Source organism: Rana temporaria, chromosome 11 (assembly GCF_905171775.1).
Source record: "Rana temporaria chromosome 11, aRanTem1.1, whole genome shotgun sequence".
NCBI lineage: Eukaryota > Metazoa > Chordata > Amphibia > Anura > Ranidae > Rana > Rana temporaria.
In genome coordinates this window covers 24,852,324-24,880,002 of record NC_053499.1, presented here as the reverse complement: position 1 = coordinate 24,880,002, position 27,679 = coordinate 24,852,324, and the positions used below count along the sequence as shown (strand labels likewise).

General features: G+C 42.8%; 1 protein-coding gene and 3 non-coding genes across 10 annotated transcripts in view; all 4 read left to right on the top strand.

Moving 5' to 3' along the window:
- Positions 1 to 27,679, top strand: part of CKAP5 (cytoskeleton associated protein 5) — an 83,931-nt gene that overhangs the window by 30,420 nt on the left and 25,832 nt on the right. For 5 of the 7 annotated variants that reach the window (XM_040328214.1, XM_040328212.1, XM_040328213.1 and 2 more), the window contains exons 7-31: positions 1,790 to 1,893; positions 2,586 to 2,699; positions 2,805 to 2,909; positions 4,469 to 4,558; positions 4,641 to 4,805; positions 6,645 to 6,773; positions 6,875 to 7,054; positions 7,159 to 7,260; positions 11,096 to 11,206; positions 11,282 to 11,374; positions 13,676 to 13,861; positions 14,343 to 14,437; positions 15,629 to 15,686; positions 15,765 to 15,890; positions 17,385 to 17,524; positions 18,235 to 18,409; positions 18,524 to 18,637; positions 19,481 to 19,609; positions 19,764 to 19,958; positions 21,790 to 21,925; positions 22,078 to 22,163; positions 23,494 to 23,583; positions 23,968 to 24,093; positions 25,657 to 25,806; positions 25,890 to 26,093. In XM_040328214.1, coding sequence (XP_040184148.1) covers positions 1,790 to 1,893; positions 2,586 to 2,699; positions 2,805 to 2,909; positions 4,469 to 4,558; positions 4,641 to 4,805; positions 6,645 to 6,773; positions 6,875 to 7,054; positions 7,159 to 7,260; positions 11,096 to 11,206; positions 11,282 to 11,374; positions 13,676 to 13,861; positions 14,343 to 14,437; positions 15,629 to 15,686; positions 15,765 to 15,890; positions 17,385 to 17,524; positions 18,235 to 18,409; positions 18,524 to 18,637; positions 19,481 to 19,609; positions 19,764 to 19,958; positions 21,790 to 21,925; positions 22,078 to 22,163; positions 23,494 to 23,583; positions 23,968 to 24,093; positions 25,657 to 25,806; positions 25,890 to 26,093 — 3,203 coding nt within the window. The remainder of the gene's footprint in view (positions 1 to 1,789; positions 1,894 to 2,585; positions 2,700 to 2,804; positions 2,910 to 4,468; positions 4,559 to 4,640; positions 4,806 to 6,644; positions 6,774 to 6,874; positions 7,055 to 7,158; positions 7,261 to 11,095; positions 11,207 to 11,281; positions 11,375 to 13,675; positions 13,862 to 14,342; positions 14,438 to 15,628; positions 15,687 to 15,764; positions 15,891 to 17,384; positions 17,525 to 18,234; positions 18,410 to 18,523; positions 18,638 to 19,480; positions 19,610 to 19,763; positions 19,959 to 21,789; positions 21,926 to 22,077; positions 22,164 to 23,493; positions 23,584 to 23,967; positions 24,094 to 25,656; positions 25,807 to 25,889; positions 26,094 to 27,679) is intronic. The other 2 variants (XM_040328215.1, XM_040328216.1) reach the window with 1 other exon arrangement.
- On the top strand, positions 23,694 to 23,801 carry LOC120918133. Its single transcript, XR_005744342.1, has one exon. It is a non-coding gene; the product is annotated as a small nucleolar RNA SNORD67 (small nucleolar RNA).
- On the top strand, positions 24,124 to 24,231 carry LOC120918132. Its single transcript, XR_005744341.1, has one exon. It is a non-coding gene; the product is annotated as a small nucleolar RNA SNORD67 (small nucleolar RNA).
- Positions 26,130 to 26,236, top strand: LOC120918131. The gene has a single exon (XR_005744340.1). It is a non-coding gene; the product is annotated as a small nucleolar RNA SNORD67 (small nucleolar RNA).

The window sequence follows — 27,679 nt, the reverse complement described above, 5'->3', positions numbered from 1 at the left end:
TCGTTTTTGCTTTGCTGTTGCTGTAAAACTGCTCTGATCTCCACACTTCCTGGTTGTCTGGCTCCTTATAACCATCATACTGGGAGCTTTTCACGATGGTCTAAGCTGTCATGTAGTGTGTCTAAAATTTAACAGAACCAATCAGATTAATTTTAAAAACAAAACACTGCCCTGGATTTGTTTGTTTTTGTTCTGTGGGTCTCTTTACTTCACATAAACATGAAACCAGTTTAAAAACGAAAGTGAAACTACAGGCATATTATATGATTGAATTGAATCTATTTTTAATCATTTTAAAAGGAATCCGTTAACTTTTATGTCTCTATACCCTGTAAACAGTCATTTCAGCAAAAAAAAATTATTAGGTGTCCACTAGGGATGTACCAGTGCTGATACCAACTACTCGTGCAAATGCTCCCGATGCCCAAATCCGATAACTTTTTGCAGTGCGATTTGCACCCATACAAAATCGTCTCAAATCGCATACAAATTGAACAGGAACTTGGTGTGATTTCTGTCTAAATTGCATGCAGTTCCCCCCACCATGCCTGTGTGATAACTGATAATATACTGTTGTATAGAAAGACAGGGAAGCTCCATCTAAGGCAAACATGACCGATGAAAACGGTCCGCCGGACCGTTTTCAGCGGACATGCCCGCCCGGAGATTTCTGTATGATGGCTGTACACACCATCATACAGAAATCCGCGCATACACGATACGCGGTGACAAGGACGTGCGCGGCCCTGGAAGTTCAATGCTTCCACGCATGCATCAAAGTCATTCGACGCATGCGAGGGATGGCGGCCGCTCGGACATGTACGGTAAGTCTGTACAGACGACCAAACATGTCCAACGGACAGGATTCCAGCGGGCATGTTTCTAAACATGTTTAGAAACATTTGTCCGCTCAAACGGTCTGGCGGACAAATGTACGCTGGAAACCTGTCCGCTCGGCCGTACACTCGACCGAACATGTCTGCTGAAACTGGTCCGCGGACCTGTTTTAGCAGAAATGTTCGTTCGTGTGTACGGGGCCTAAGAAGTGCAGCAATGGGCAAACCGTTTTAATAAAATGTTATCACAACATATTAAAAGTACATAATATATCTTGCATGTCAAATTCCAAACCACGGCCGCCTGCGCTGCTTGCAGGGAGGAGATGCATAGACAGTCTGCTCCCAAGCTGACATCACGTATGCCCTATACCCACAGGGATCCCGGAACTTCCACAATTTCCTCCAGCCCTGTGAGCACCACAAGTAGCTGTGGGTTTGACATGCAAGACATATTGTATACTTTTTTTTTTTAACATCGTGATGACATTTTATTTTACGGTTTGTCCATTTCTGCTCTACTTAGATGGCCCTTCCCTATCTTTCTATACTGAGATCACACAGGCGCAGTGGGGGAAACTGCTTGCTTTTTTTTTTTTTTTTTTTTTTTTTTTAAACAGGAATTGCACTACATTTCTGTTCAAACTTCATGTGATTCTTTGCAGTGCGATTTGAGCCCATTCATTTTGTATGGGCTAAAATTGCATGGCAAAGGTATTGGTAATGTGTATCGGCAAGTACATGACTGCTATCCAAACTTGCCGGTAGAAAACGGGTATCGTGGCAACCCTAGTGTCTATAGAAGTAAATATGAATGAAGAAAAGGATTTTCAGTCTGATTCGTTTTAACCATTCTCTACTGTATTCAGTGTTTTTTAAAATTATTTGTTTTCAAATATAGGTTAGGAATGTGTCTGACCCATGAATTCTTTAACTTCCTTTTCTCTTTTCAGATGACGATGAAGAGGAGGAAGCTTTACCTCAGGTGGACGCCTACGAGCTACTGGAAGCTGTTGAGATTCTCTCCAAACTGCCAAAGGATTTTTATGAGAAAATAGTGAGTGACTTCTAGATGAATCTGATGTCAACTAAAAAAAATTGTTTATTGAGCAGAACATGCTTAAGACCCCTTAAACACCCATAGCGTCGGCGTTTAAAATTCAGATTTTTATATTTTTTTACCGCTGACGCCTAGGGGCGAATTTGTGCCGCATTTCGGCCACTAGCGGGGTGCTTTTAACCCCCGTTAGTGGCTGAGAGAAAGGGTCAGCGCCTTGCCAGCGGTATAGCCGCACCATCCCATTGATTTCAATGGGCAGGAGCGGTAAACGCACCGCTCCAATGATGCGGCTAGCAGGACTTTTTTTTTTTTACCCGTCCTGCTAGCGCAACGCTCACTGGAATGAATAGTGCAGCTGTTTGAGGGCGGATTACAGGCGCTATAACGAATCACAGTAAAAACATACAATCGTGGCAAAATTGTGCCATTCAGTATAGCGGATATCGCAAGAACGTCCCGCGATTTACGAATCGTGGCAATTCTGCCCGCAAAACTGAATGCGATGGTGTGAATGGAGCCTTAAAGTTGACGTACAGCTGAAGATCATTTGTCTGTACTTCGGAGAAGGTTTTCATATTGTGTGGTGGGGGTTACTCTTAAAAGCTACCACATAAAATGGTCCAAAGTGAGCAGTGGGTGTCACTTAACATTTAAATCACACTTACCTCTTTCCTTGTAACTTCACATAGGAGGCCAAAAAGTGGCAAGAGAGAAAGGAGGCTTTGGAAGCTGTGGAAGTCCTTGTTAAAAACCCCAAGCTGGAGGCTGGTGACTATGGAGATCTTGTCAGAGCTTTAAAGAAGGTAACATTCAGTAGTACAAGGATTTTATAGAAATGTTAGGTCTTCTAAAAAAAAAAAATGATGGTTCCTTTTTTTTTTTTATTTATTTATTTTTTAATCTTACAGGTTGTCGGAAAAGACTCCAATGTCATGCTTGTAGCCCTGGCTGCCAAATGTCTGGCAGGGCTGGCTGCTGGTCTAAGGAAGAAATTTGGTTCATACGCTGGAATTGTAAGTAGTAATTTTACTACCTGGCAACCTTGACATGTAAGATGATTTTTTGGTATGTAAAGACCTGAGGTCTGGCTCTTTACTATAGTGGGTGGCCCTAGCTTTAACCCCTTCCATACAGGGCATTTTCACCCCCTTCCTGCCCAGACCAATTTTTAGTTTTTAGCGCTATTGCACTTTGACAATTGCGCGGTCATGCAACACTGTACCCAAACTAAATCTTTGTTTTTTTTCCCCCCCCCACAAATAGAGATTTTGTTTGGTGGTATATGACCATCTCTGCTTTTTTTTTTTTTTTTTTTTTTTTTTGCGCTATAAACAAAAGAGCGAAAATTAAAAACACAATTTTTTTACTTTTTTATTTAATAAATATCAAATTTCAAAAAAATATTTTTTCCTCCAGTTTAGGCCGATACGTATTCTTCTACATATTTTTGGTAATAAAAAGATCGCAATAATCGTATATTAATTGGTTTGCGCAAAAGTTATAGCATCTACAAAATAGGTGATAGATTTATGGCATTTTTATTTTATACATTTTTTTTTTTTTTTTACTAGTAATGGCGGCGATCTGCGATTTTTTTTTTTTTTTTTTTTTTTTTTTTTTTTTTTTTATATTGCGAACACATCGGAAACTTTTGACACGTTTTTGGGACCATTCACATTTATACAGTGATTACTGTGTAAATGTGACTGGCAGGGAAGGGGTTAACCACTAGGGGGCGCTGAAGGGGTTAAAATGTTTTCTATAGTGTGTTCTAACTGTAGGGGGAGGGGACTCGCAAGGGGAGGAGACCGATGTGTGTTTCTCTGTACTGGGAACACGCATTGGTCTCCTCACCGCTGACAGGAGGTAGATCTGTGTGTTTACACACACAGATCCACACTCCTGCTGTGATCACCGGCAATGCCGGGTGCCCGGGGGCAATCGCGGCCGCCGGGTAACGAGAGGTGCCGCAGGCTCGCGCCCTAGAACGCCGGGAATACAGGATGTCATATGACGTCCACCCGGATCGAGGGAGGGTTCCTGCCGATGTCATTTGACAATGCGTCGGTAGGGAAGGGGTTTAACGAGGAAGTAAACCCTGATGGGTGTTGCTTTCTATTTGTTTCCCTGCAAAGGTAAAGCATAAAGAGCCCATTATATGACACTTACCTGCAGGAGAAGCCTGCGATGTCCCTGTCTTCCTCGCTAGTAGCGAGCATCCATTCTTCACCGCTCTTCCTTCCGGGGCCATGAACTCCGGCTCTGTGACTGGCCGGAGTCGCGTGACATCACATGCTCACGGAAGCCGCCTTTAAGATACCGCACAGCTTGCCCTTTCTAACTGGCGCATGCGCAGAAGAAATTGCCATGTGGTGATTTGCAAGTATCTCCTAGACGTGCAGGTCTGGGAGATGGTACAAACACCTACAGGTAAGCCTTAATCTAGGCTTACCTGTAGGTTAAAGTGGTTGTAAAGAGTTTACAACCACTTTTAAGAGTTGTGTGTTTTTTGCTTTTGTCAGTTATTTGTATAAAAAAAATTTTTTGCCAAGTTCTTAATTTTCTTTTACAGGCTGTGCCAACAATTTTGGAGAAATTCAAAGAAAAGAAACCTCAAGTAGTCCTAGCCCTGCAGGAGGCCATGGATGCCATTTTCCTCACAGTGAGTGTCCATTAAGCATTGCCCTAAAAGCTCTCCTGTCTGACGTTGTGTACATTGGTGTGATGCTCCCGTATTGTTTCAGACCACTCTGCAGAATATCAGTGAAGATGTTATCGGTGTTATGGATAACAAGAACCCAGCAATAAAACAACAAACCTCCCTGTTCCTTGCAAGGAGTTTCCGTCACTGCACTCCAGCTACACTACCCAAGAGTTTGCTGAAACCTTTCTGTGCTGCTCTCCTCAAGGTATACTGTCTGCTTTTCATGGCATAGCGTCCAGGCCTTTATAACTGTCTAAGTGTTACGAAACTCGCAACCCTAGCATGCTTGTTATACTCAATGTGGCACCTAAGAGGTTCATTATCTGCATCGTGTAAAATGTCTGATCATTTATGCACAGATCCTCCTCCTTGCATTGTCCCCAAATGTCTGGATAAGACAGTTACTGCAGCCAGGCTGCACATGCTCAGTTTGGTGTTTTGCTAGTGTTTTTTTTTTTTTTTTTTTTTAGTCCTTTGGGAGAGTGCATGTAATCGGCACTGTCCAGAGGGTTGGGTTCCTGCATCCTGCCAGAGCAGTATGAAAACTCCTCCTACAAGGCACTGATGGAAGTCACAAGACTGCTATATAGTGCTGAGGAGAAAAAGTATTTAGCAGTTTATTTACTAAAATAACATTTCCATGTTCTGTGGGAGATTAGATATAGTGGATGCAGGGTCCTGGGTTTAGTAAAATTTTAAAGACTATAGTAAATGTCTCCTAGACGGTGCAAGTTTAGGAAATATTTACAGTACCTACAGGTAAGCCTTATTTCCCAAAAGTGGAACTTGCGCCCATTTGTCTCCCCACACAACCCCCCCCCCCTCCTCCGGTGCCACAGTTGCCATCTTTTGGGGGCGGGGTGGATATTGGGCGACAGGATACCTGTCTGTGACAACTATCCTGTTCCCACTTCCGGGAGTTCACGCCGTGACCCATGATGTCACCGCGGGGCTTCCTCCTCCCCCTGTTGCCAGGCCAGTAGGGTTCCCAGCGTGAAGCCGTAAGGCTACACAGCCAGGGTCCACTACCCACAATGGAGGCGGCATTACCCGACAGTTGATGGAAACGTCAGCTGCGGTGCCGACATCGCTCGACAGCTAAGTGTCCTATTAAAAGCCAGCAGCTGCAGTATGTGAAGCTGATGGCTTTTAAGTTTTTTTTTTTTTTTTTTTGCAGACCTCTGCTTTAACTGTCTCTGTAACTTCTGTTCTTTTTGAATGGAGAGGCAACTGGCAGTAAATATAGCTGGGAGTAGGAGGAAACAAGGACCCACATACAGCAACGTGACTTTAAAGCTGTATTAAAACCTAAAAAAACGTAAATGGCAGCTTGCCAATTCTTAGATGTGATGGCTGAATACTTTTTTTCCTTAGGCTTTCTTCTGTTTACATCTGGCGATCCTGCCAGTAAATCTGTTTTTTTTTTTTAACAGAACAAGCCCTCCTGCAGATGTATCTGTTACAGTAATGAGACAAACTATTTACCACTGACAGGAGTACTCTAGTCCTGTTAAACCTTTTTCCCAAATGGAACAAAACTGTTTGCTGTAACTGCTGAAAAAGTGTTAGCTGGAGTTTAGGTGTAATTTGTTAGTGTAGTTAGGAACTGCTAGTACATATAACACTCCCCTCTCCCCCCCAGACTGGCAATGCTGCTGTACAAATGTGCCTCCTGTGCTTCTTCCAGTGGGGGAACTAATACATGAGGTGTGTCATTGGCCAGATCACCAGGTGAAAGCCTAAAATAAAGAACTAATGCAACCACCACATCTATTTGCTAAGCTGCATTTTAGGTTTAATACCACTTTCAATCAGAAGGGCTTTCAGATTCGTCTTCTGCGTGTTTGATAAACTCGCCAGTGCTGGATCTGCTATTGGTCCAGGCATAGTAAATCTTTTATTTAAAAAAAAAAAAAAAAAAAAAAAAATTGCCTGTGTTATGGGTCTGATCTAGGAAAAAGTGGTGTTTTTTTCGCCCTCTGAAAATATTAAACTCCCCATCCTGGTTCTTTTTTATTTTTATGCAGTTTTTGTGTCTTTACAGCATATCAATGACTCTGCTCCTGAAGTCCGAGATGCAGCCTTTGAAGCGCTGGGCACAGCACAGAAAGTTGTTGGAGAGAAAGCAGTTAATCCTTTTCTTGCTGATGTTGATAAACTGAAACTTGACCGGGTATGACTGAGCTGCTGCCTATTTACCCGCAATATATGGAGAACTAGGTTTAATGTATGGCGGTATAATAAACCATTTCTTTTACTTTTGTGAATATACAGCTCAAAGAGTGCGCAGAGAAAGCGGAACTAGCCTATGGTAAAAAGGGAGGTGCTGCTTCTGGAGATAAGAAGGAAACCAAACCTACTTCTGCTCCTGGGAAGGCTGCGCCACCTTCAGCGGCTCCTGAGAGAGATTCTGCCAAACCTGGCATGGCTTCCAAAAAGCCAGCTGCAGCCAAGGTATGTTTAGTCTGTTTTCTGCAGTAAATTCAATCAATTCCTGACGTCTTCCTGCTGCAATGTCTGCCCTGACTTATTTCTCATTTTTTTATATTTTTTTAAAGCCTGGAGGACCTGTCAAAAAAGCCAAACAAGCCGCAGCCGGTGGTGCTGCAAAGGGCAAGAAAGCACCTGAAGGCAAAGAAGTTATTGAGCTGGAGCTCTCCGTAAGTGTATTTGGAAATCCTTTTTATTCAGCAGTTTGTGTGTATGTGTGTATATAATGTTTTGCATCCGGAAAGTGTTCAGTGCTTCCCCCCCCCCCCCTAAATTAAATTTATTATATTCTACAAACCATACTCTAAATGACGACGTGAAAGAAGTTTGTTTTGAAATCTTTGCAAATTTATTAAAAATAAAAAGGGGAGGAAATATCCCATGTACCGTATTTATCGCGGTATAACGCGCTCCCGCGTATACCGCGCACCCCTAATGTTGCCCCTGAAATTCCTGTAAAAAAAAGTTATGATTTTATTACTTACAGTTTTGGTGTCTTCCCAGCGTCCATCGTCCGGTCCGGCGTCCGTCTGCGGCCTCGATGGTGTCCTCCCGGATTCTCCAGCGCGCGCCTCACGTCGAGTTCCCGCGCTCAGTTCGAACGCCTCCGCCGACATATACCGAGTGCAGTACACTCGGGTACATTCGGCAAGGCTCGGCTTAGCTCGCGCTCACGCTCTGTGACGTTTATGCGTGAGCACGAACGAAGCCGAGCCTGGCCGAATGTACCAGAGTGTAATGCACTTGGTATATGTCGGCGCAGGATTTCAAACTGAGCGCGGCTATCAACGTATATCGCGCACCCACGATTTTCCCCTTATTTTAAGGGGAAAATGGTGCGCGATATACGCCGATAAATGCGGTACATAAGTATTCACAGCCTTTGCTCAATACTTTTTGTTGCACCTTTTATCACCAATTACAGCCTCAAGTCTTTTTTGAGTATGATGCTACAAGCTTGGCACACCTATTTTTGGGCAGTTTCTCCTTTTTTTTTTTCTCCTCTTTGCAGGACCTCTCGTTCTTCATAAGGTTGAATGGGGAGCATTACAGAGATCTTCAGTCTGGTTCAAGTCTGGGCTCTGGCTGGGCCACTCAAGGACATTCAGAGTTGTCCCGTAGCCACATTTTTTTGATATCTTAGGTGTGTGCTTGGGGGTCATTGTCTTGTTGGAAGATGAACCTTTGCCCCCCAGTCTAAAGTCCAGAGTGCTCTGGAGCAGGTTTTCATCAAGGATGTCTTTTTACATTGCTGCAGTCATCTTTCCCTCGATCCTGACTAATCTTTCAGTGCCTACTGCTGAAAAACATCCCCACAGCATGATGCTGCCACCACCATGCTTCACTGAAAGGATGGTATTGGCCAGGTGATGAGTGGCGCCTGGTTTCCTCCAGACATGATGCTTAACATTCAGGCCAAAGTTCTGTCTTTGTTTTCAGACCAGAGAATTATGTTTCTTATGGTCTGAGAGTCCTTCAGGTGCCTTTTTGGCAAACTCCAGGCGTGCTGTTGTGTGCCTTTTTTGTACTGAGGAGTGGCTTTCTTCTGGCCACTCTACCATACAGGCCTGATTGGTGGAGTGCTGTAGAGGTGGATGTCCTTCTGTATGGGTCTCCTCCCTCCATAGAGAACTGCAGAAGCTCTGTCAGAGTGACAATCATGTTCTTGGTCACCTCCCTCACTAAGGCCCTTCTCTCCGATCGCTCAGTTTGGCTGGGTGGCCCACTCTAGGAAGAGTCCTGGTGGTTCCCAACTTGTTCCCAACTTGTTCCATTTACAGATGGAGGCCACTGTGCTCGTTGGGACCTTCAATGCTGCAGAAATATTTCTGTACCCTTCCCCTGATCTGTTCCTCCATACAATCCTGACTTGGAGGTCTGCAGACAATATCTTGGACTTCTTGGTTTGTGTTCTGACATGCACTGGACCTTATTGAGACCGGTGTGTACCTTTCCAAATCCTGTCCAATCAACTGAATTTACCATAGGTGGACTCCAATAAAGTAGAAACGCCTCAATGCTCATTCGAAATGGGATGCACCTGAGCTCTGTTTTAAGTGTCATGGCAAGTACTGTGAATACTTATGTAAAGATTTCAAACAAACCTTTTTTTACATTGTCATTATGGGGTATTGTTTGTAGTATTTTGAGGAAAATAATGAATTTCATCCTTTTTGGAATAAGGCTGGAGCCTAACAAAATGTGGGAAAAATTAAGTGCTGTGAATACTTTCCGGATGCACTGTACACGCCTACTAATTTGAAAAAAAAATTCTATCCTGATCTGACTAATTTCTTAAGGCACAAATAGGATAGTACAAATATCCCCCAAATGCATATATATATATATATATATATATATATATATATATATATATATATATATATATATATATATATATATATATATATATATATATATAAATTTTTTTGAAAATTAAATATTTTTTTGGTGTCTTTTTTTTTTTTTTTTTTTTTACATATCGTCATCCTATAACTGCTGTGGTTGTGATCAGGGACACTGACTGATAATGTGTGGATGTTTTTATTTATTTTTACATAAGTGACCAGAGCAATAGTGTTCAATGAAAACTACTCAGTCTTGTGATTAGCATGTGATGACACTGACCAATCACAATAGTACACAATGAAACTGTCATATGATCTGCTGTGATTGTCCACACCAGTCGCATGGTACCGGCAGCGGGGCTGGTACAGTGATCGGTTATCGGCAGTGTCCGGTGGACTTGAGCGTGGCCCGATCCTGGGAGGATGTAACATGACATACTCCCACTCGGCTGTTATTTGATACTAGGCTGGATGGAAAGGTGTTAAGTGGCTATACAAAATTCTAACCACAACTGGATTTCCTGTGAATCTCAAATATTATAATGCTTTGTCATCAATGGTTCTATAACTAAAATTTTTATTTAATTTTTGGAAGCCTGTGCAACAATGCATAAGACCTCCAGAATGTACAGGAAGTGGAAGCCTCTGTTTGTTTCATTTCCGTTCGGTGACATAGGTTGGACACTCTAGACTTCCCCTTAAAGGGGTTGTAAAGGTAAAAAAAAAAAATGGCTTCCTTTACCTTAGTGCAGTCCTCCTTGACTTACCTCATCCTTCGATTTTGCTTTTAAATGTCCTTATTTCTTCTGCGTAATCCTCACTTCCTGTTCTTCTGTCTGTAACTCCACACAGTAATGCAAGGCTTTCTCCCTGGTGTGGAGTGTCATGCTCGCCCCCTCCCTTGGACTACAGGAGAGTCAGGACGCCCACTAACACACAGCTCCTTTCTTTATCTGCAATTTAGAGAGCGTCCTGACTCTCCTGTTTAAGAGAAGGGGCAAGCATGACACTCCACACCAGGGAGAAAGCCTCACATTACTGTGTGGAGTTACTGACAGAAGAACAGGAAGTGAGGATTTCTCAGAAGAAATAAGGACATTTTAAAAGCAAAATGGAAGGATGAGGTAAGTGAAGGAGGACTGCACTAAGGTAAAGGAAGCTGTTTAGGGAAATTCTTTTTTTACCTTGACAACCCCTTTTAATCGTTTTTTATAGAACCAAGACTTGTTATGAACTGTTCTGCCCTACCTTCTAGTAAAGATGGAGCCCAGCTGGTCTCCAATGTTCCATGGTATTCACTGGACCCATGATTCCCACGCAGGTTTTTCTTTCTCCAGGCACCTTTTAGTCACTTTGAACCTGGTAACTTGTTTAGCGCGCTCTCCTAAGTCTACCCAGTTGCGCTCTGTTGTTTGCAAGCCAGAAGTGAGTGGCGGCCGAGTATGAAACTTTTGGCTTTTTTTTAAATCTTTGACTTACAGATGTGACAGAGCACACCACTGTATATATAAACTGTTCTTTTTTTTTTTTATTTTTTTTTTTTTACAGTGGTGTGCTCTGTCACATCTGTAAGTTAAAGTGAATTTAGAGATGTTGGATGTTTAGAAGGCTGGGTGATGTTTTCCCAGTTCTGAAACTTTGAATTACTCTTTTATAGCCCGAGGCCTGTGAAGAGAAAGCGGCAGCAGTTCTTCCTGCTTCATGTATGCAGCTGCTGGATAGCAGTAACTGGAAGGAAAGGCTGGCAAGCATGGAAGAGTTCCAGAAGGTATTGTATATATTTTTTTTTTTTGTGTATGTTTTTAAAATTTGAATAAAGGACTAAAACATCGATTTTCTTTAGGCTGTGGAGACTATGGAAAGAAATGATATGCCATGCCAAGCTTTGGTCAAAATGCTGGCAAAGAAACCTGGATTTAAAGAAACAAACTTCCAGGTATGTTATCTGTTCTGTTTGGAGTAAAGAGGCTAGGGTTTTAATGCTCATCCTAATAGCTAGGTGAGACTCTATGTAACTCTTGATTTCAATGTATGAAATGTTTGCAAAAACCCATAGCCTGTAAGATCCTGACACAACCCAACCCCCCATAGAGAACTGCAGACTTGCCTGTCCTGGAGTCCAGCGCCGTCCGCATCAGAGGACGAGCGATCGCTCGTCACTCTGCTGCCCCCCCACCATCCTCGGTGAGGGAACCAGGAAGTGAAGCTCTCCGGCTTCACTGCCCGGTTCCCTACGGTGCATGCACGAGTTGCGCTGCGCCTGCTGATTAGGGGTGCAACGGATCAAAAAACTCACGGATCGGATCAGGAGTCACGGATCAGATCTTTTTCGGATCAGCAAAAAAAAAAAGGGTCCGTTTTTTCATTGGTCCAAAAAAATATATATATATTTTTTTTTTTTTTGCTGATCCGAAAAAAGAGCACAATAGCAATTCACAGGGGTGGATTAAAGAGGAAGCAGGTGAGGCTGTTTGGGACTTAAAGTACAATCTTGATGTTTTTACAGCAATATATATATATATATATAATATTAGGGTTGTCCCGATACCACTTTTTTAGGACTGAGTACGAGTACCGATACTTTTTTTCAAGTACTCGCCGATACCGAATACCGATACTTTTTTTTAAATGTGTCCCCAAATGCAGCCATGTCCCCCCACAAATGCAGCCATGTCCCCCCACAGATGCATCCATGTCCCCCCCCATATCCAGCCATGTCCCCCCCCATATGCAGCCATGTCCCCCCATATGCAGCCATGTCCCCCCCATATATGCAGCCATGTCCCCCCCATATATGCAGCCATGTCCCCCTTACCATACATGCTGCCGCGCCACCGCTTGGTTAATACGGGCGGGGAACATTACAGCTTTCATTTGAATAGCTGTAGTCTTTCGCGCCACGCTGCGTATAGACACTCCCCCTTGCTCGGGATTGGACAGTTCACCCAAGCAAGGGGGAGTGTCTATACGCGGCGCGGTGGGAAACACTACAGCTATTCAAATTAAAGCTGTAATGTTCCCCGCCCGTATTACCCAAGCGGCGGCGGCATCGGGGTAGCGGCGGCGGGGCATGCAAGTATTCTATTTTGGTATCGGGGGTATTTGCGGGAGTACAAGTACTCCTGCAAATACTCGGAATCTGTCCCGATACCGATACTAGTATCGGTATCGGGACAACCCTAATAAATATATATATATTTTTTTTGCTGTAAAAACATCAAGATTGTACTTTAAGTCCCAAACAGCCTCACCTGCTTCCTCTTTAATCCACCCCTATGAATTGCTATTGTGCTCTTTTTTCCCCCTTTCCCCCCCCCTCCTCTCACACCAGTGCTTCACTGCTAACATTCCCATTCAGCTTGCTAGAGCCCAGTGCACAGCGTGACACGCCTCCCCGGGGAGGCGTGTCACGCTGGGCTCTGGCAAGCAGACTGGCCGCCGCTCCGGAGCTAGGCCGAAGCCGGGGACTTTCCTAGGCCTAGGCTCCGGAGCGCTCCGGATCGCGGGGTGTGCCGATCCGAACGGGGTGGCCCGTTCGGATCACGGATCGGTGACGATCCGTTACACCCCTACTGCTGATTGGCTCCTGCTGTGCTCTGGGAGCCGAGTGTTCCCAGAGCACGACGGGGGGGAGGACGGGAGGTGACATCCTGCCCGCAGTCTGCCCGAGACTGTGGCCGGAAGTGGGTGCAAATACCTGTCTTTAGACAGGTATCTGCACCCCTCCCCCTGAAAGGTGTCAAATGTGACTCGGAGGGGTCCGATCAGCGGGAGTTCCACTTTAGGGTGGGGCTTCGCTTTAAGTTCATTTGATAATTAACCACTTATTTCTCCAAGTATTCATCTCCCTTTGGTCATGCATTTAAGGACTTGGTCTAATAAGATATTCATAATATGGTATCTATCCCTACCAACAAACATATGACAAGACAGACACAACAAAATAAAAAGCCCAAAAAGATTTTACAGGTAAACCAAAATGCCATGAACGGTCGTCCACTAAGTTGTAGGAACAAATGGAGTATGCGTTGCCCACCACCCCAATTTCAATAACGTGATATGTGGATGTTAAAGTAACTGGCTCATCTCTTAAATGTAAACTACATTATAATTGGTCTGGAATCCTTCAGCAAAGTCTCTATTTTTAGTTTACATTTACTTGTAATTGGTTTCTAGTAGTTCTTTCTGCGGCAGTTTGACATACAAGTTCTGTTTGCTTTTTTATATTAATCTCTAGGTGATGCAGATGAAGCTCCGCATTGTGGCTCTTATCGCCCAGAAAGGCAATTTCTCCAAAACCTCTGCCAATGTGGTCATTGATGGCCTAGTAGACAAAGTGGGAGATGTGAAATGTGGCGGTAATTCCAAAGAAGCACTTAGCGCTATTGCAGAGGCCTGTAGCCTGCCTTGGACTGCCGAGCAGGTAAGATGTCAATTGCCCACCTTTTTTTGTTGGATGTAGTAAATCGACCCACTTGAGTATTTTGAAGATGGGGACTGTACCAAAGAATGAATACAAGAGCTGGTATTCCTTTAGACGTTTTAAAGCATCGCCTGTCCTTGTGTTCTTTTTATTCCGGAGCTCCCATCTCACAGCAAAATCCTTTTATTTGCCATGTTGTGGTTCCTGCTGCTGGTCACTACAGGACAAAGCAATGTAGGAGCCAATATATACAAGGATCTAAGGCATGTTGGCTGTGAGGATTCTGCTGTAGAAGCCATATCATATTTTAACCGCAAGAATGATTAAAGGGGCAGAGTGTTGGGAGAATATCATTGCTATTCTTTTAGTGTGTGTGTGTGTGTGTGTGTTTTTTTTTTATTTATTTTTTTTCTCCTGCCTTCTAGAGGGTTACTTTAATAGAGGTTAGCTGTAAAGCACAACTGCTGCTTTTCTCTTGCAGGTTGTATCCTTGACTTTCGCACAGAAAAACCCGAAGAACCAATCTGAAACTCTAAACTGGCTAGCAAATGCTATTAAAGAATTTGGGTTTTCAGGGTATGTATTAGATCTGCTCAGTATTAAACTAAACCTCAATTGAAAGCCTCACTAAGACCTATAGATGCGCAAAAATCAAATTCAATACCCCCCCCCCCTTTTTTATTTTTTGTACTTTTCTAATACTAGCATCTGTCAGCACATCTAATATCACAGCAGCTTTTAATACCAGATTTTTGAAGCAGAGCTCTGCCCAAAAAAGGAAGCTCTTTACTTGCCTGACCACCCCCACCCGCACACACACATTTGGCACCTTTTTTTGGGGGGGGTTGCCCGTGTACCTGTTTTTGACGGGTACCTGCTCCCACTTCCGGCTCAATTCAAACAGCCAAAAATTCGAAGCCCTCCTTCCCCCGCACCCGACCCATTCACAGCGCTTTATGCATGTGCAGAAGCAAAGGGCTGTAAAGCTTCATGGCTTTCTTTAGTAAAGATGGTGGCACCAGCAACCGATGGCCAATTTGAAAAATGGGCTCAGGTGAGGACACAGTGGATTCCGGCACAGGAAAGTTTCTAAATATAAGTCAGCAGCTACAGTATTTATAGCTGCCGACTTTTTTTTTTTTTTCTTTTCTTTCTAATAATGGTGCCGATCAGTGACTTATGGTGGAATTGCAGTATTGCGGCGGACAATCTTACACTTTGTGGGAATCGGTGACACGAATACAGGGGGGGGGGGGGAATTGTGCCGTCACTCTACTAATGACACGAGAAGGGCGATCAAAGGGTTAAATGTATGCCTAAGCAGTGTTGTGTATAATATGTGAGGTTCTTTCACGAAGGGATGTGATGCTTTGCAGTGAAGGAAAATCCATCACATCCCCGCAGTCAGGACCAAGCTCTGCATTGTGTCTCTGAAGATCAGCGGGTACCGGCGGACATCATTGGCCCTTATCTGCTGATTGGCTTCTGCTGTGACCGTTCGCAGAAGATGTGTGCCCCTTACCAGGAACTGCTGTGTATGTGTGTAAAAAAAATAAAAATAATTTTTTTATATATATATATATATACTGCACTGTAGCCGTAAACCTGCTATGGGGCAGTCAGCAACTCGACACGTTTCAAAGCTGGTTAAAAAAAAGTTTCTGCATGCAATGAGGTAACCTGGTCTTCCAGGAGCCTCTTGATGTTGTATATGAATTCTTCACACCAACATAGGGCTTTCAGTAACTGATGCCAATTCCTTTTCAGGCTCAATGTCAAGGCTTTTATCACCAATGTAAAGACAGCCCTTGCTGCCACAAACCCAGTAAGTAAGCTGTAGGAGTGAGAGTGAACTTCTTTTGTTGGAGCTACTTTTGCTAACTCTGTGATAACATCCTTACAGGTGATCAGGATATCTGCCATCACCTTGCTGGGTGTGATGTATCTTTACATGGGGGCGCCATTGAGAATGTTTTTTGAAGAGGAGAAACCTGCTCTTTTAGCCCAAATTGATGCAGAATTTGAGAAGGTATGTTGTGTACCCACTTTGAAACTGGGCAGATCCATGGTCTCTAGTAATTGGTGCAGAGCCTTCTGGGTTACCTGTACTTCCCACATCGGAAGTGTTATAGGTTTTATGTTCTGATTTAAGGCTTCTCATATTAACCACTTCAGATCCGTAGGACGTCCTGGGACGTCCTCCACTTTGAGCGGTGATATCTGAATGATGCCTGCAGCTGCAGGCATCATTCAGATATCGCCGTCTTCTGGTGCACAGAATCGCCAACTGAAGAACGATCAAAGCGGCGAATCGGCCGGCGCTCGTTGTTGAACCATAGAGATGACTGGTGACCAGACGGTCACAGTCATCTCTATGACCGTCGGAGGGCCGGGCGCGACGTTATGACGTCACGCCCGGTACCCGGAAGTAAACAAAGCCGCTATGGCGGCTGTCGGCATGTAATCGGTGAAATTTCTTTCACCGATTTCATGCTTGTAAGCTTGTAGGAGAGATGTGGGGTCTTATTGACCCCACATCTCTCCATAAAGAGGACCTGTCACACTGATTCCTATTACAAGGGATGTTTACATTCCTTGTAATAGGAATAAAAGTGATAAAAAAAAAAATGTCAAAAGTGTAAAAATAAAAAAATAAAGTAAAAAAATAAAATAATAAAAAAAATATTTAAAACGCCCCGGTCGCTCGCGTGCATGCAAGTCCCGCCCACATATGTAAACACCGTTCAAACCCCACATGTGAGGTAGCGTCGCGTGCGTTAGAGCGTGTGCAACAATTCTAGCACTAGACCTACTCTGTAACTCAAAAATAGTAACCTGTAAAATCTTTTAAAGCTATGCCTATGGAGATTTAAGTGCCGAAGTTTGGCGCCATTCCATGAGTGTGCGCAATTTTAAAGCGTGACATGTTGGGTATCTACTCGGCGTAACATCGTCTTTCACATTATACAAAAAAATTGGGCTAACTTTACGGTTTTGTTATTTTTTAATTCATGAAACTGTTTTTTTCCCTAAAAAAAGGCGTTTGAAAAATGATTGCGCAAATACCATGCGAGGGGAAAAAAAGTTGCAATGACCGCTATTTTATTCCCTAGGGTGTCTGCTAAAAAAAAAATATAATGTTTGGGGGTTCTGATTAATTTTCTAGCAAAAAAATTTTGATTTTTACATAAAGGAGAAAAGTGCCAAAATAGGCCCGGTAACGAAGTGGTTAAAATATATCTTGTGCTGTCATCGTTGGAGCACAGCTGAACTTTTGGTATAAGCCGTACATTTTAACGACTCTAGATGCAGCAAGCAGAAATATGACCTTATCATGCCTCTGCTTCATAATTCCAATCAGCAGGCTGGAGTTGTGTTCTTATTCAAATTGTTGCATTGAAAGTCAATGATTTGGCAATTTGATCAGCTGGGAATTTTAAATCTCATCTCTTCCAGTACAGAATAAGTAGTGCTTGCAATAAAGATACTTGTGTCTGAATTGGTATGATTTTGAAATTGACAGATGAAAGGACAGACCCCACCAGCTTCAACCCGAGGATCTTCCAAATCTGGTGCAGGGGGAGACGAGGGTGATGAAGGAGAGGCACAAGAAGAGGACGCCCCTGCTGATGTCATGGATTTGCTGCCCCGGGCAGACATCAGGTGAAAAGCACTTTTAAGATCTGCATGTTTACTGTAGGATAGAGAGAGATATGTGTGTAATATAAATGTTGTTATTATATATATATATATATATATATATATATATATATATATATATATATATATATATATATATACACATTTATACATTTAAATAAATACATTTAAATAAATACATTTAAATAAATACATTTAAATAAATACATTTAAATAAATACATTTAAATAAATGAGATGTATATCATGAACGCATGACATTATATTCAAAAAAAAAATATTTATTTTTTTGCTTTTTGTAGGTGTTTAAGAAAAGGTTTTTTTTTTCATTATTTATTTATTGATATATAAATAGAGAATATATATCTCTATCTATATATCTCTATCTATATAGATATAGATATAGATATATATATATATATATATATATATATATATATATATATATATAATCACCTACAAAAAGCAAAAAAAAAATAGACTTTTGAATATAATGCCATGCTTTCTTCTAGGAGTACAGTTTAGTTTTACATTTTGTTCATTGTGTAATGTACAACATAATACACTTTTACAATTCAGCATTGGTTTCTTGTGTATTTTAGTATGTTTGGTAAAGCATAGCATTATATAAAGTGCCTCGCAGCTCATTCCAGTAGGATTGCAGACTAAAAGCAGTGTACCCCCCCTTTTTCGTATTTTTTTTTTTTTCTTTAGTGACAAAATCACTATGGATCTCGTATCAAAGATTAGTGATAAAAATTGGAAAATACGCAAGGAGGGACTCGATGAAACGGCGGCCATTATGAACGAGGCCAAGTTTATCCTTCCAAATATTGGAGAGCTTCCACTTGCACTAAAGGGCCGTCTTAACGACTCAAACAAGATTTTGGTATGTGTTTATGTTAAATTTGCATTGGCTAGAGCTTGAAAAGCAGCATTTATTGCTGAAAATTTTTAAGGATTTCTTTGCTAAGCTTTTTTTTTTTTTTTTTTTTTTTTACAGGTTCTGCAGACATTGACTATCCTTCAACAGCTGTCCACTGCCATAGGTCCAAACATTAAACAGCATGTTAAGCACTTGGGTATACCGATCGTAACTGTCCTTGGGGATAGCAAGGTGGGTAACCTGTGCCTAATTTTATAGAGCTCAGCAGCCTACTGGCCTTCAAATGTCAAGAATTTGTGGCACGACCAGCTATTTTCTTGAGGCTTTGCAATACTGCAAATATAAGATTTGTTGCCTCTGTGGAATAGCATCCTTGCTGACTTAAAACGCTGCCGAGTTTTTCTTCCTAGCAAGGGAGTGGACAAGTGTCTTGTTAATAACTGTTGCTTGAGAGTTGTTGCCAGCTGCTTTCAGTAACGAGACAAATCTAGCACAGGTAATGCTGTATACCTTTATTGGGTGCAAAACTGTTACAATATTTGTGTAAGGCCCCTTTAACACTGGGGTGTCGGCGGTAAAGCGCCGCTAGTTTTGGCAGTGCTTTACCGTCTTTTTTGCGGGGGTATTTGGCCGATATTGGAGTGTTTAACGCCCGCTAGCGGCCGGTAAAAGGGTTAACACCACCCGCAAAGCTCTGCCCATTGATTTCAATGGGCAGGAGCGATATACACCGCTCCAAAGATGCTGCAAGCAGGACATTTTACCGTCCTGCTAGCTCACCGTTCCAATGTGAAAGCCCCAAGGGCTTTCACACTGAAGAGACAGCAGCATCTCTTTCAGGGCTCTTTGCAGCTGAATATTTTTTTTAGCGTTGAATCCTCCCGCAAAGCGCCCCAGTGTGAAGGGGGTTTAACGCTGAAGGTTTCAGTTATGATGGCAATCCTATCTGTAGCCTTCATGTGGTCACATGACCCATAGGCTCAGTCCACACCTATGCAGTTTAAAAAATCACTCAAGTTCCGCTTTAGGTTTAGATTTTCATGAGATATAACAAATCCTCTTTCCCTTCCTTAGGCAAATGTTCGGGCGGCCGCAATGGCAACTCTTAATTCTTGGGTGGAACAGACTGGTATGAAAGATTGGCTGGAAGGAGAGGACCTGTCTGAAGAGCTGAAAAGGGAGAATCCTTTCCTGAGGCAGGAGGTAGAATATTTGTAAATGTGTTTTATTTATATATATATATATATATATATATATATATATATATATATATATATATATATATATATATATTCTAATCCTCTTTAGTCTGCTGTTCGGTTATTAAAATGTGTTTTCTTGGTTTTCTTTTTTGTAGTTGCTAGGGTGGCTGGCTGAGAAACTGCCTACAATGCGAACTGTCCCTCCAGATCTTCAGTTTTGTCTTCCGTATCTGTATGGCTGCTTGGAGGACCGCAATGGGGATGTACGAAAGAAAGCCCAAGAGGCCCTGCCCATGTTCATGATGCATATAGGATTTGATAAGATGTCAAAAGCTACTGGAAAGCTCAAGGTATTTTGTTTTATCACCTATGACCAGCAGGCTTCTAGATCACCTTTGCAATAGCTAATCCGTTTTCTAATCTGTAGTAGGAGGTGGATGCTGTACAGATTTATCCCTCTGTTTCAAGCCAAGCTTCTCAGCCTAGGTTCACACATGTTTGATCTCAGACATCGCATGTGATTCGCACCTGATTTACATGCAATGTCGGTGCAGTGCGAGTTCAGCCATACAGTTTTTTTGTTTTTTTTTTTATGGCTGAACTCTGGATTTGCACATTTCTTCCCTGCACTAGAATCGCATGGGTGTTTGGGATAAAAAGTAATATCAAGAATGCTTCTGCTGGACAGATGCATCTGAGTTTGTAGCTCCTTAAAGGGTAACTTCTCCTTTTTTAGGAGAATATTAAATATTCATCCATGTTTAGGGTGTAACATGCTTTTAATGACCCTCCTCCCACCGCCATTGCTCCCTGCTGTGGCAACGGGTGGGGGTTTATCTCCCTGCACCCACTGTCACAATTTTGCAGTATTTGGTCCGCACAGCCGCACCAGTCATTTAGTTTCCTGTGAACCAATTTGACTACAAGTACAGGCGGCATCTTCAGGTCGGCTTGTAGTTCTTGGTGAAGTGCTGATGAGCATCCTCGTAGTCCATTGATTCTTCCTGCCATTCAGTAACTGCCTGCCCATAACGGACGTACAGGCAGACTGGGTCTGCAGTATCCACGGATTGCCCCCACGATCTGCTGATCACAGATGCAATGCTGGTAAAGGCTGCATTGTAAAAAAAAAAAAAAAAATCACTTTTTGCAGAAGAGAAAAAAAATTCATTTTTTGTAAAAAAAAAAAGAGAACTCCTTTTCTTAAAGTGGAGGTTCACCCAGAAATGAAATTTTTTAACATTAGATTCATGCTCATTTTGTCAAGGGGAATCGGGTAGTATTTTTAAAATCAAAGCCGTACTTACCGTTTTAGAGATACATCTTCGCTGCCGCTTCCGGGTATGGGCTGCGGGACTGGGCGTTCCTATTTGATTGACAGTTTTCCGACAGGCTTCCGACGGTCGCATCTATTGCGTTACGATTTTCTGAAAGTAGCCGAACATCGGTGCGTAGGCGCCGTATAGAGCCGCGCCGACGTTCGTCTTCTTACGGCTACTCGTGACGCGATAGATGCGAACGTCGGAAGACTGTCAATCAAATAGGAACGCCCAGTCCCGCAGCCCATACCCGGAAGCAGCAGCGAAGATGTATCTCTAAAACGGTAAGTACTGCTTCGATTTTAAAAATGCTACCCGATTCCCCTTCACAAAATGAGCATCAATCTAATGTTAAATTTTTTTTTTAGGGTGAACTCCCGCTTTAAATGCTAAAAACGAGGGCATGGTGGATTCATTGTTGGATACCTGCCTAGTTCATGAACTGTGCAGGGTTTTTGCCTTGTCTGTTCAGAATGTGGTGCTGAGCAGAGCTGCAGGTATTTACTCAAAGAATTTGCTGCAAAAAGGGTCTCATAAAAGACAATTTCACTAAAAAAAATATGTATTTTCAACCTCATGTGCCTGGATCTAAAGCTAAAAATGTGTTTCTCAGGATTTGAAATCTTAAACCAATAGCCCCATGAATCACAAACTGTTCGTCCAATATCTCTAGCTTTAAAATATATTTTAGTCAAATTGGGGAAATACTTCAAAAACAGAGGCATTATTTTTTTTTTACAGACCCCAGCCACTGTTAATTGTTGTGCTAGGAGACATACTTGGTCACTTCAAACTGTAGACAGATGTGCTAGACTTTGAAATATCTGCCCATCTTCAGCTTGTGATATTCTTGACATTACAGCCAGCATCTAAGGACGTAGTTGTTGCCTTGTTGGAGAAGGCTAAGGCCAGCATGCCAGCCAAACCTGCTGCTCCTGCAGGCAAGACCAGCACCAAACAGGCATCTGCACCATCTTCAGCTCCTGCCCCAGCTGCAGGTAAGTGTTGTGTAGTATTGCAGTAGTTTACTTTCTGTAGTATGGCTTCTACCTTCTTCCCTTTTTTTTTTTTTTTTTTATTCTGACAAGTGTGGTTCCTGTGTAGAAAAGGAACAGCAGTGCAACAAACATTCTTTATTTTTTTTTACTAGCGGCTTTTGACGCAGGACCACCAGCGTCTGAGGGTAAGCCAGACCCCAAAAAAGGCAAACCAGGTGCCCCACTAGCTAAAGGAAAAGTAAGTTGCTTTTGGCTTTAATGTTAAGAGTTTTTTTGTCTAAGTGTGTAATGTATTTAACAATAGTGTCGCATTTTTTTATTTATTTTTTGCTCTAGTCCTACTTACCTTGGTGAATGCCGCATCTCTCCCATGCCGCATCTGTCCTATGCCGCACAGAGAATCGAGCCACCAAACGTTTTTTTTTTTTTTTAAGGACTTGTCGGATATTTTATTTTTTGCTTCGTTGGCCACTAAATCTTAGAGGAGACACAAATAATAAAACCCTTATAATGCTTGAAACACAAATAATAAAACCCTGATAATGCTTTTAAAATTTCCTTGGTGTACCCAGAATTATGTTTGTGCTGTAGTTTAATGTGGATGTTAATCCAAAATTGTATTTTTATCTTTTTGATGTCACTATGTACAGTATAAGATTTCCTTTCATCTGTGCCCAGTCTTGCCACACAGAGTTAATCCAGCTCTGAGCAATCTTTTATTTTTCCATTAAATAAAACGGACTTGCAGAGAAAAACCTTAGTCCGTTCCGCCCCCTTGCTGTGAGTGACAGGTTATTTACATATCTCATGCACTAGCTTGGAGACGGCATTATTTTTAAATTCCCACCCCCACTCCTTTTCTGAAGTCATGTGGTTACTTTTCTGGATTTTGACTGGATGTTGGTGATCATAGCAGAATTTGGTGTAAGGGGAGTGTAGAGGTGGGCGGGGAGTCTACGGACATCACGACTCCACTCATTGAGCGCCAGACAACAGACCCACCCACAGAATCTGCAGTTTTTCAGTTCTTATAACAGACAGAGATATTTGATGGGTAAGGATACATGCAGGAGGCATCTATATCCTTATAGATCAGCACTATAGCAGGAGTTTAGAAAGGATGAGAGTGGGTTTACATCCACTTTAAGGTTTTTGGCTGGAGTTTGCCCTTCTTCAAAACCTTAAGACTTCCTCTAAAAAGAAGCAGTTTTATAACTCTTCTCCTTTCCAAAAACCCCACCATTTACCTCCTTGTAAGTAGAAATACTATAGTTAAGAGTCTTGTACTTGCCTTCAGCTGTTAGAACTTCAGTATAGCGACCATTGTAGGAGATCTAGGCTACAGAGTCACTGGACCTTTTTTTGCATCCCAGGAAAGTAGAGAAACTAAAATGGCACAACAAATGTGTTCCTGCAAAACGTTCTCACTTAATTTGGGCTCCGCTGCATTTCCAGGTTCCCATGAGAAGGCCCAGTGACACCATAATTGTTAGAAGCTGTTTTCGGGCTTAGACAGCAGTTTTGTGCATAATTTCTTGTTGTGTAAATGTGGAGTCCTTTCTCTGTAGACCCCGTCTGTGTCATCAGAGGGTAATACCAGCATGACCCCAACGAAAGTAAACTCCAGCATGTCCAAATCCAAGACAGCTAAACAGGCGGTAAATAAAATGTCACTAGGAAAGGATTGGTTTCTATTGCACGTGTGTCTTCTATTCTGCACCCTAGCTGTATTGGCACACACACTCTGTGTATATATAGGTCTCTTTGGATGGAGGATGACGAGTTGCACTTATGGGTGCTGCGGTGCCGAGCACTGCACACCTTGCAGAGCCAGGCTGCTGACATAAGCATGTGCACAGGGGCCAGCTGACTCCATATTGCATCATATCACTTTCTCTAACTGATCTCGGTGCTGTACTAAGCATGACTGAGACCTAATCCACACATTTTCTTTGAGGCACCACTAATGAGAACTTTTCCAGTCTTTAGTTGCCCATGTTTACACTATAACTGGATGTAATTTTATTACCTCCTCCCCCCAGGCTGTGGCTGCGAAGAAAGCGCCAAGCAAGCCGGCAGTGAAGGATGAAGAAGACAGGTCTGGACCCATTTTTATCATTGTTCCTAATGGAAAGGAACAGAGGGTAAAGGAAGAGAAGGGTTTGAAGGTAAGTGATGTGCTATTTTGTGTGTTTTGGATGGAGGATGATGAGTTGCACTTATGGGTGCTGCGGTGCCGTGCATTGCACACCTTGCAGAGCCAGGCTGCTGACATAAGCATGTGCACAGGGGCCAGCTGACTCCATATTGCATCATATGAGGATGGTTTATATTTTTTTATGTTACTGCGAGTACCCTGAACTTTAATTTGTTAATCTGTGCAATGCCTCCTTGTCTAATACCCCCACCAGTCATGTGTGGGAGGGGGGACTGCTATCACACGAGGAATCAAATGAAATGCAGCTGGGCAAAACAGCAAGCAAACATCTTGCAATAAACCTGAAACCTAGGCCCCTTGTTCACGGTGGTGCCTAGCTGCTGTGCGTCCCTCCTGGTGTTTTGGCATACCTAGGAGGGACAGATGTAGCCCCCCCTGCTTCTTTTTTCTTTTTTTCTTCTGTTGCAGCAGTTTCAAGAACCCAGAATAAAAAGAAAATTGGCGCAAAAATGACAAATGAACCCCTGTATAGCAGCTGAACACCAGGGTCAATCACAAAAACCCTATAGAGAAACAAATACAGATGGTGCAGCGCTGAAATAAAATACAATGAAGGCACCACGATCGGTGCCGATGTATAAGTGATACCCGCGGGTGACGTCACAACGCTCCTTCCGTACGCGTTACGCCCTCTATGGGAGGCGCCTCCTTCACCGCTGAAGAAGTCCTCGCCCAGTCATCTGTGTCTACATTGGCACTCACTGGAGGTGTACTGCGATTTTATGGACTTTCTATTCATCTTTTATTTTATTTGAGCGCTGCACCATCTGTATTTATTAGTTTCAAGAACCCACTTTTTGTGTGTGTAGATATATAATATACTCTCCAACAAAAGGTACAAGACATATACACTTCCCATGACAATATGGGTAAAAGACATTTCCAAATCCAGTACTATACCTTATCCAAAGACTGCAGCAGAAAAAGGACCAACAATAGAACACGTCCAAACGTCACAATCTCCCCTTTATTAGTTCACACATCCCATATCTCACCCAACATTAATTCCCAGTAGCCTATCTGCAACTAAGTCCACTGGGCTAGTCCTGGTACATCCAACCACCTCGCCCATATTTTCTCAAACTTATGTGCACTGCACCTATGCTGGTATACTAGCTTCGCCATTCTGAGTACTACTCCAATATTGGTAATCCACTCTTTCACAGTCGGGGGGGGGGGGCGCCCCTCAGCCTTCCAGTGTACCATAATTTTGTTTCCTCACCTGGAAGAATACCCTATGTACAGCCTTTCTGCAGTCTTCTTCCCACTCGTATTCCTCCAGAGCACCCAGGAGGCAAGCTCGTGGGTCCTGTGGAAGAGATACTCCGAACACCGAGTTAACAGTAGTCACCACTCCTGCCCAATATGTGTGGAGTTTGGGACACCTCCACAGCATATGGACAAGATCTCCATGGTCTTTTTTGCAGCCCATGCATGTGGACATATAGCAGGCTTAAATTTACTGTTGTACTGTGTTTCACATACAATCATTGAGAGTTGGCTTTTATTACAGGTTTTGAAATGGAACTTCCCGACCCCTCGTGATGAGTACATCGACCAGCTCAAAACTCAGATGTCAATGTGTTTTGCAAAATGGCTCCAAGATGAGCTTTTCCATGCAGATTTCCAGCGCCACATAAAGGGCATAGGTGTGATGACGGAGGTGAGCAGAAATGCTTTGGTACAGGAACACATTATTATACTTGCAGATGTACAAGCTTAACTTGGTTCTTGGTGTCATTTTAGCATTTGGAGAGTGAAAAGGAAGGTGTTATGAGCTGCTTGGACCTCATCCTCAAATGGTTCACTTTGCGTTTCTTTGACACAAACACCAGCGTTTTGATGAAGGCCTTGGAGTATCTGAAGTTACTTTTTACTATGCTTAGCCAAGAAGAGTACCACATGACGGAGTTGGAGGCCAACTCTTTCATACCATACCTGCTGCTGAAGGTGAGTGATTTTCAGCAATTTGTCTGGTGGCTGCTTGTGGAGGGTGATGAGTTGCACCTAGGGCTCCGCGGTGCTGTGTCACTGTGGAGCTCCAGAGCCATGGTGTTGACAAAATCATGTGCACAGGGGCCATCTGACTCCATAATGCTTCCACCAAAGTTCAGCCTTTCTGGAAAATGAAGGTTTTTGACGGTAATCGATTTGAACTCTGTGTGATATCTCGCCAGTTTATCAGGGTGACTTGTTACTCTAGGGAATGTTCTGGTTCATAGTTAACATAAGTTTCTAGACAAAGAATTGTTGGTTTTTGTAATAGTTAAGGGAGCTAAAGCATTGTTGGCTTAAAGTGGATGTAAACCCAAGTCATGAAATTTGAGCTGGGCACATGGCTCTTTGAAGAGAGATAACAAAATACTGCAGATCAGGGCTGTTGCTGATCAAAATTTTTGTGTTCGATTAATCGTGTTTTTTTTTTTTTTTTTAATCGACTAATTTCGATTAATTATAACGCACATACAGATCCAACTACTTTTAGCTGATCTCCTTGCAAGCTGATTCCCAGTGCAGCTACCAACCACTGGAAAAATGGATAGCAGGATACAAAAAAACACAAAGGCAGCGCTCGCTGGTAATACCATTAAAACTTGGTAGGAAACAAAATAAATATTGCACTGGAGATAAAATCAATGTAGCTACATAAACTGTAAAAATGGTGCGAGTAATACCAAACGGTACCAAAAGCAGTCATAAAAACATGTAGCCAAGTATGATACTGGTATAAAAATGTGTACGATACCACTGCTGAATCCAGATGAGGAGAGGTTAACATCAGTCCGTTGGCATGTCCACAACTCCCAGTGGATGCTTGTAGAATCCCAGGTTGATAGAGAGGGGAGGTGATAGAGAGGGGAGGTGATAGAGAGGGGAGGTGATAGAGAGGGGAGGTGATAGAGAGGGGAGGTGATAGAGAGGGGAGGTGATAGAGAGGGGAGGTGATAGAGAGGGGAGGTGATAGAGAGGGGAGGTGTAACAGCCCTTGCGTGTGGCAGATAATAGGGTCCCGCCGGCATGCAGATATGAAGGCACAGCAAAGGAGCCCTTCAGATGGACACGGCAAGCCCCGCCGGTGTCTGTGACGTTACTGGATCTCCGACGGAACTCCCTGAAGGCCCAGAAGCCGGCGGAGAGGCGAGTACCAATCAAAAGAATTTTAATCGATCAAAAAGATTTTGATCGATCAAAAAAATTAAAGATTAATCGATTAATTAAAAGTTAATTTGCACAGCCCTACTGCAGATATAAGTCCCGTAGCTCTCTCCTGAACCTATTCATCTGTTATCGGCCTGATAACTTCTGACACATTAGATAAAAGCAGCCTGAAATTTCTGTCAGGGGAGGTTGCTAAAATAGATTAGCAGGGAGCTGGTCCTGTTGCAAAACACCTCCTGAGAGTCTCTGCCTTTTGAGGAGAGTGGGTGTGTGCCTTTCCTCCAATCAGAAATTTTAGCCATCCTGGCTGTGTGCCCAGACATCACACTGTGTTTAAACAGGAGGATTAAATCTCCTAACACAATCTGAACTTTCTA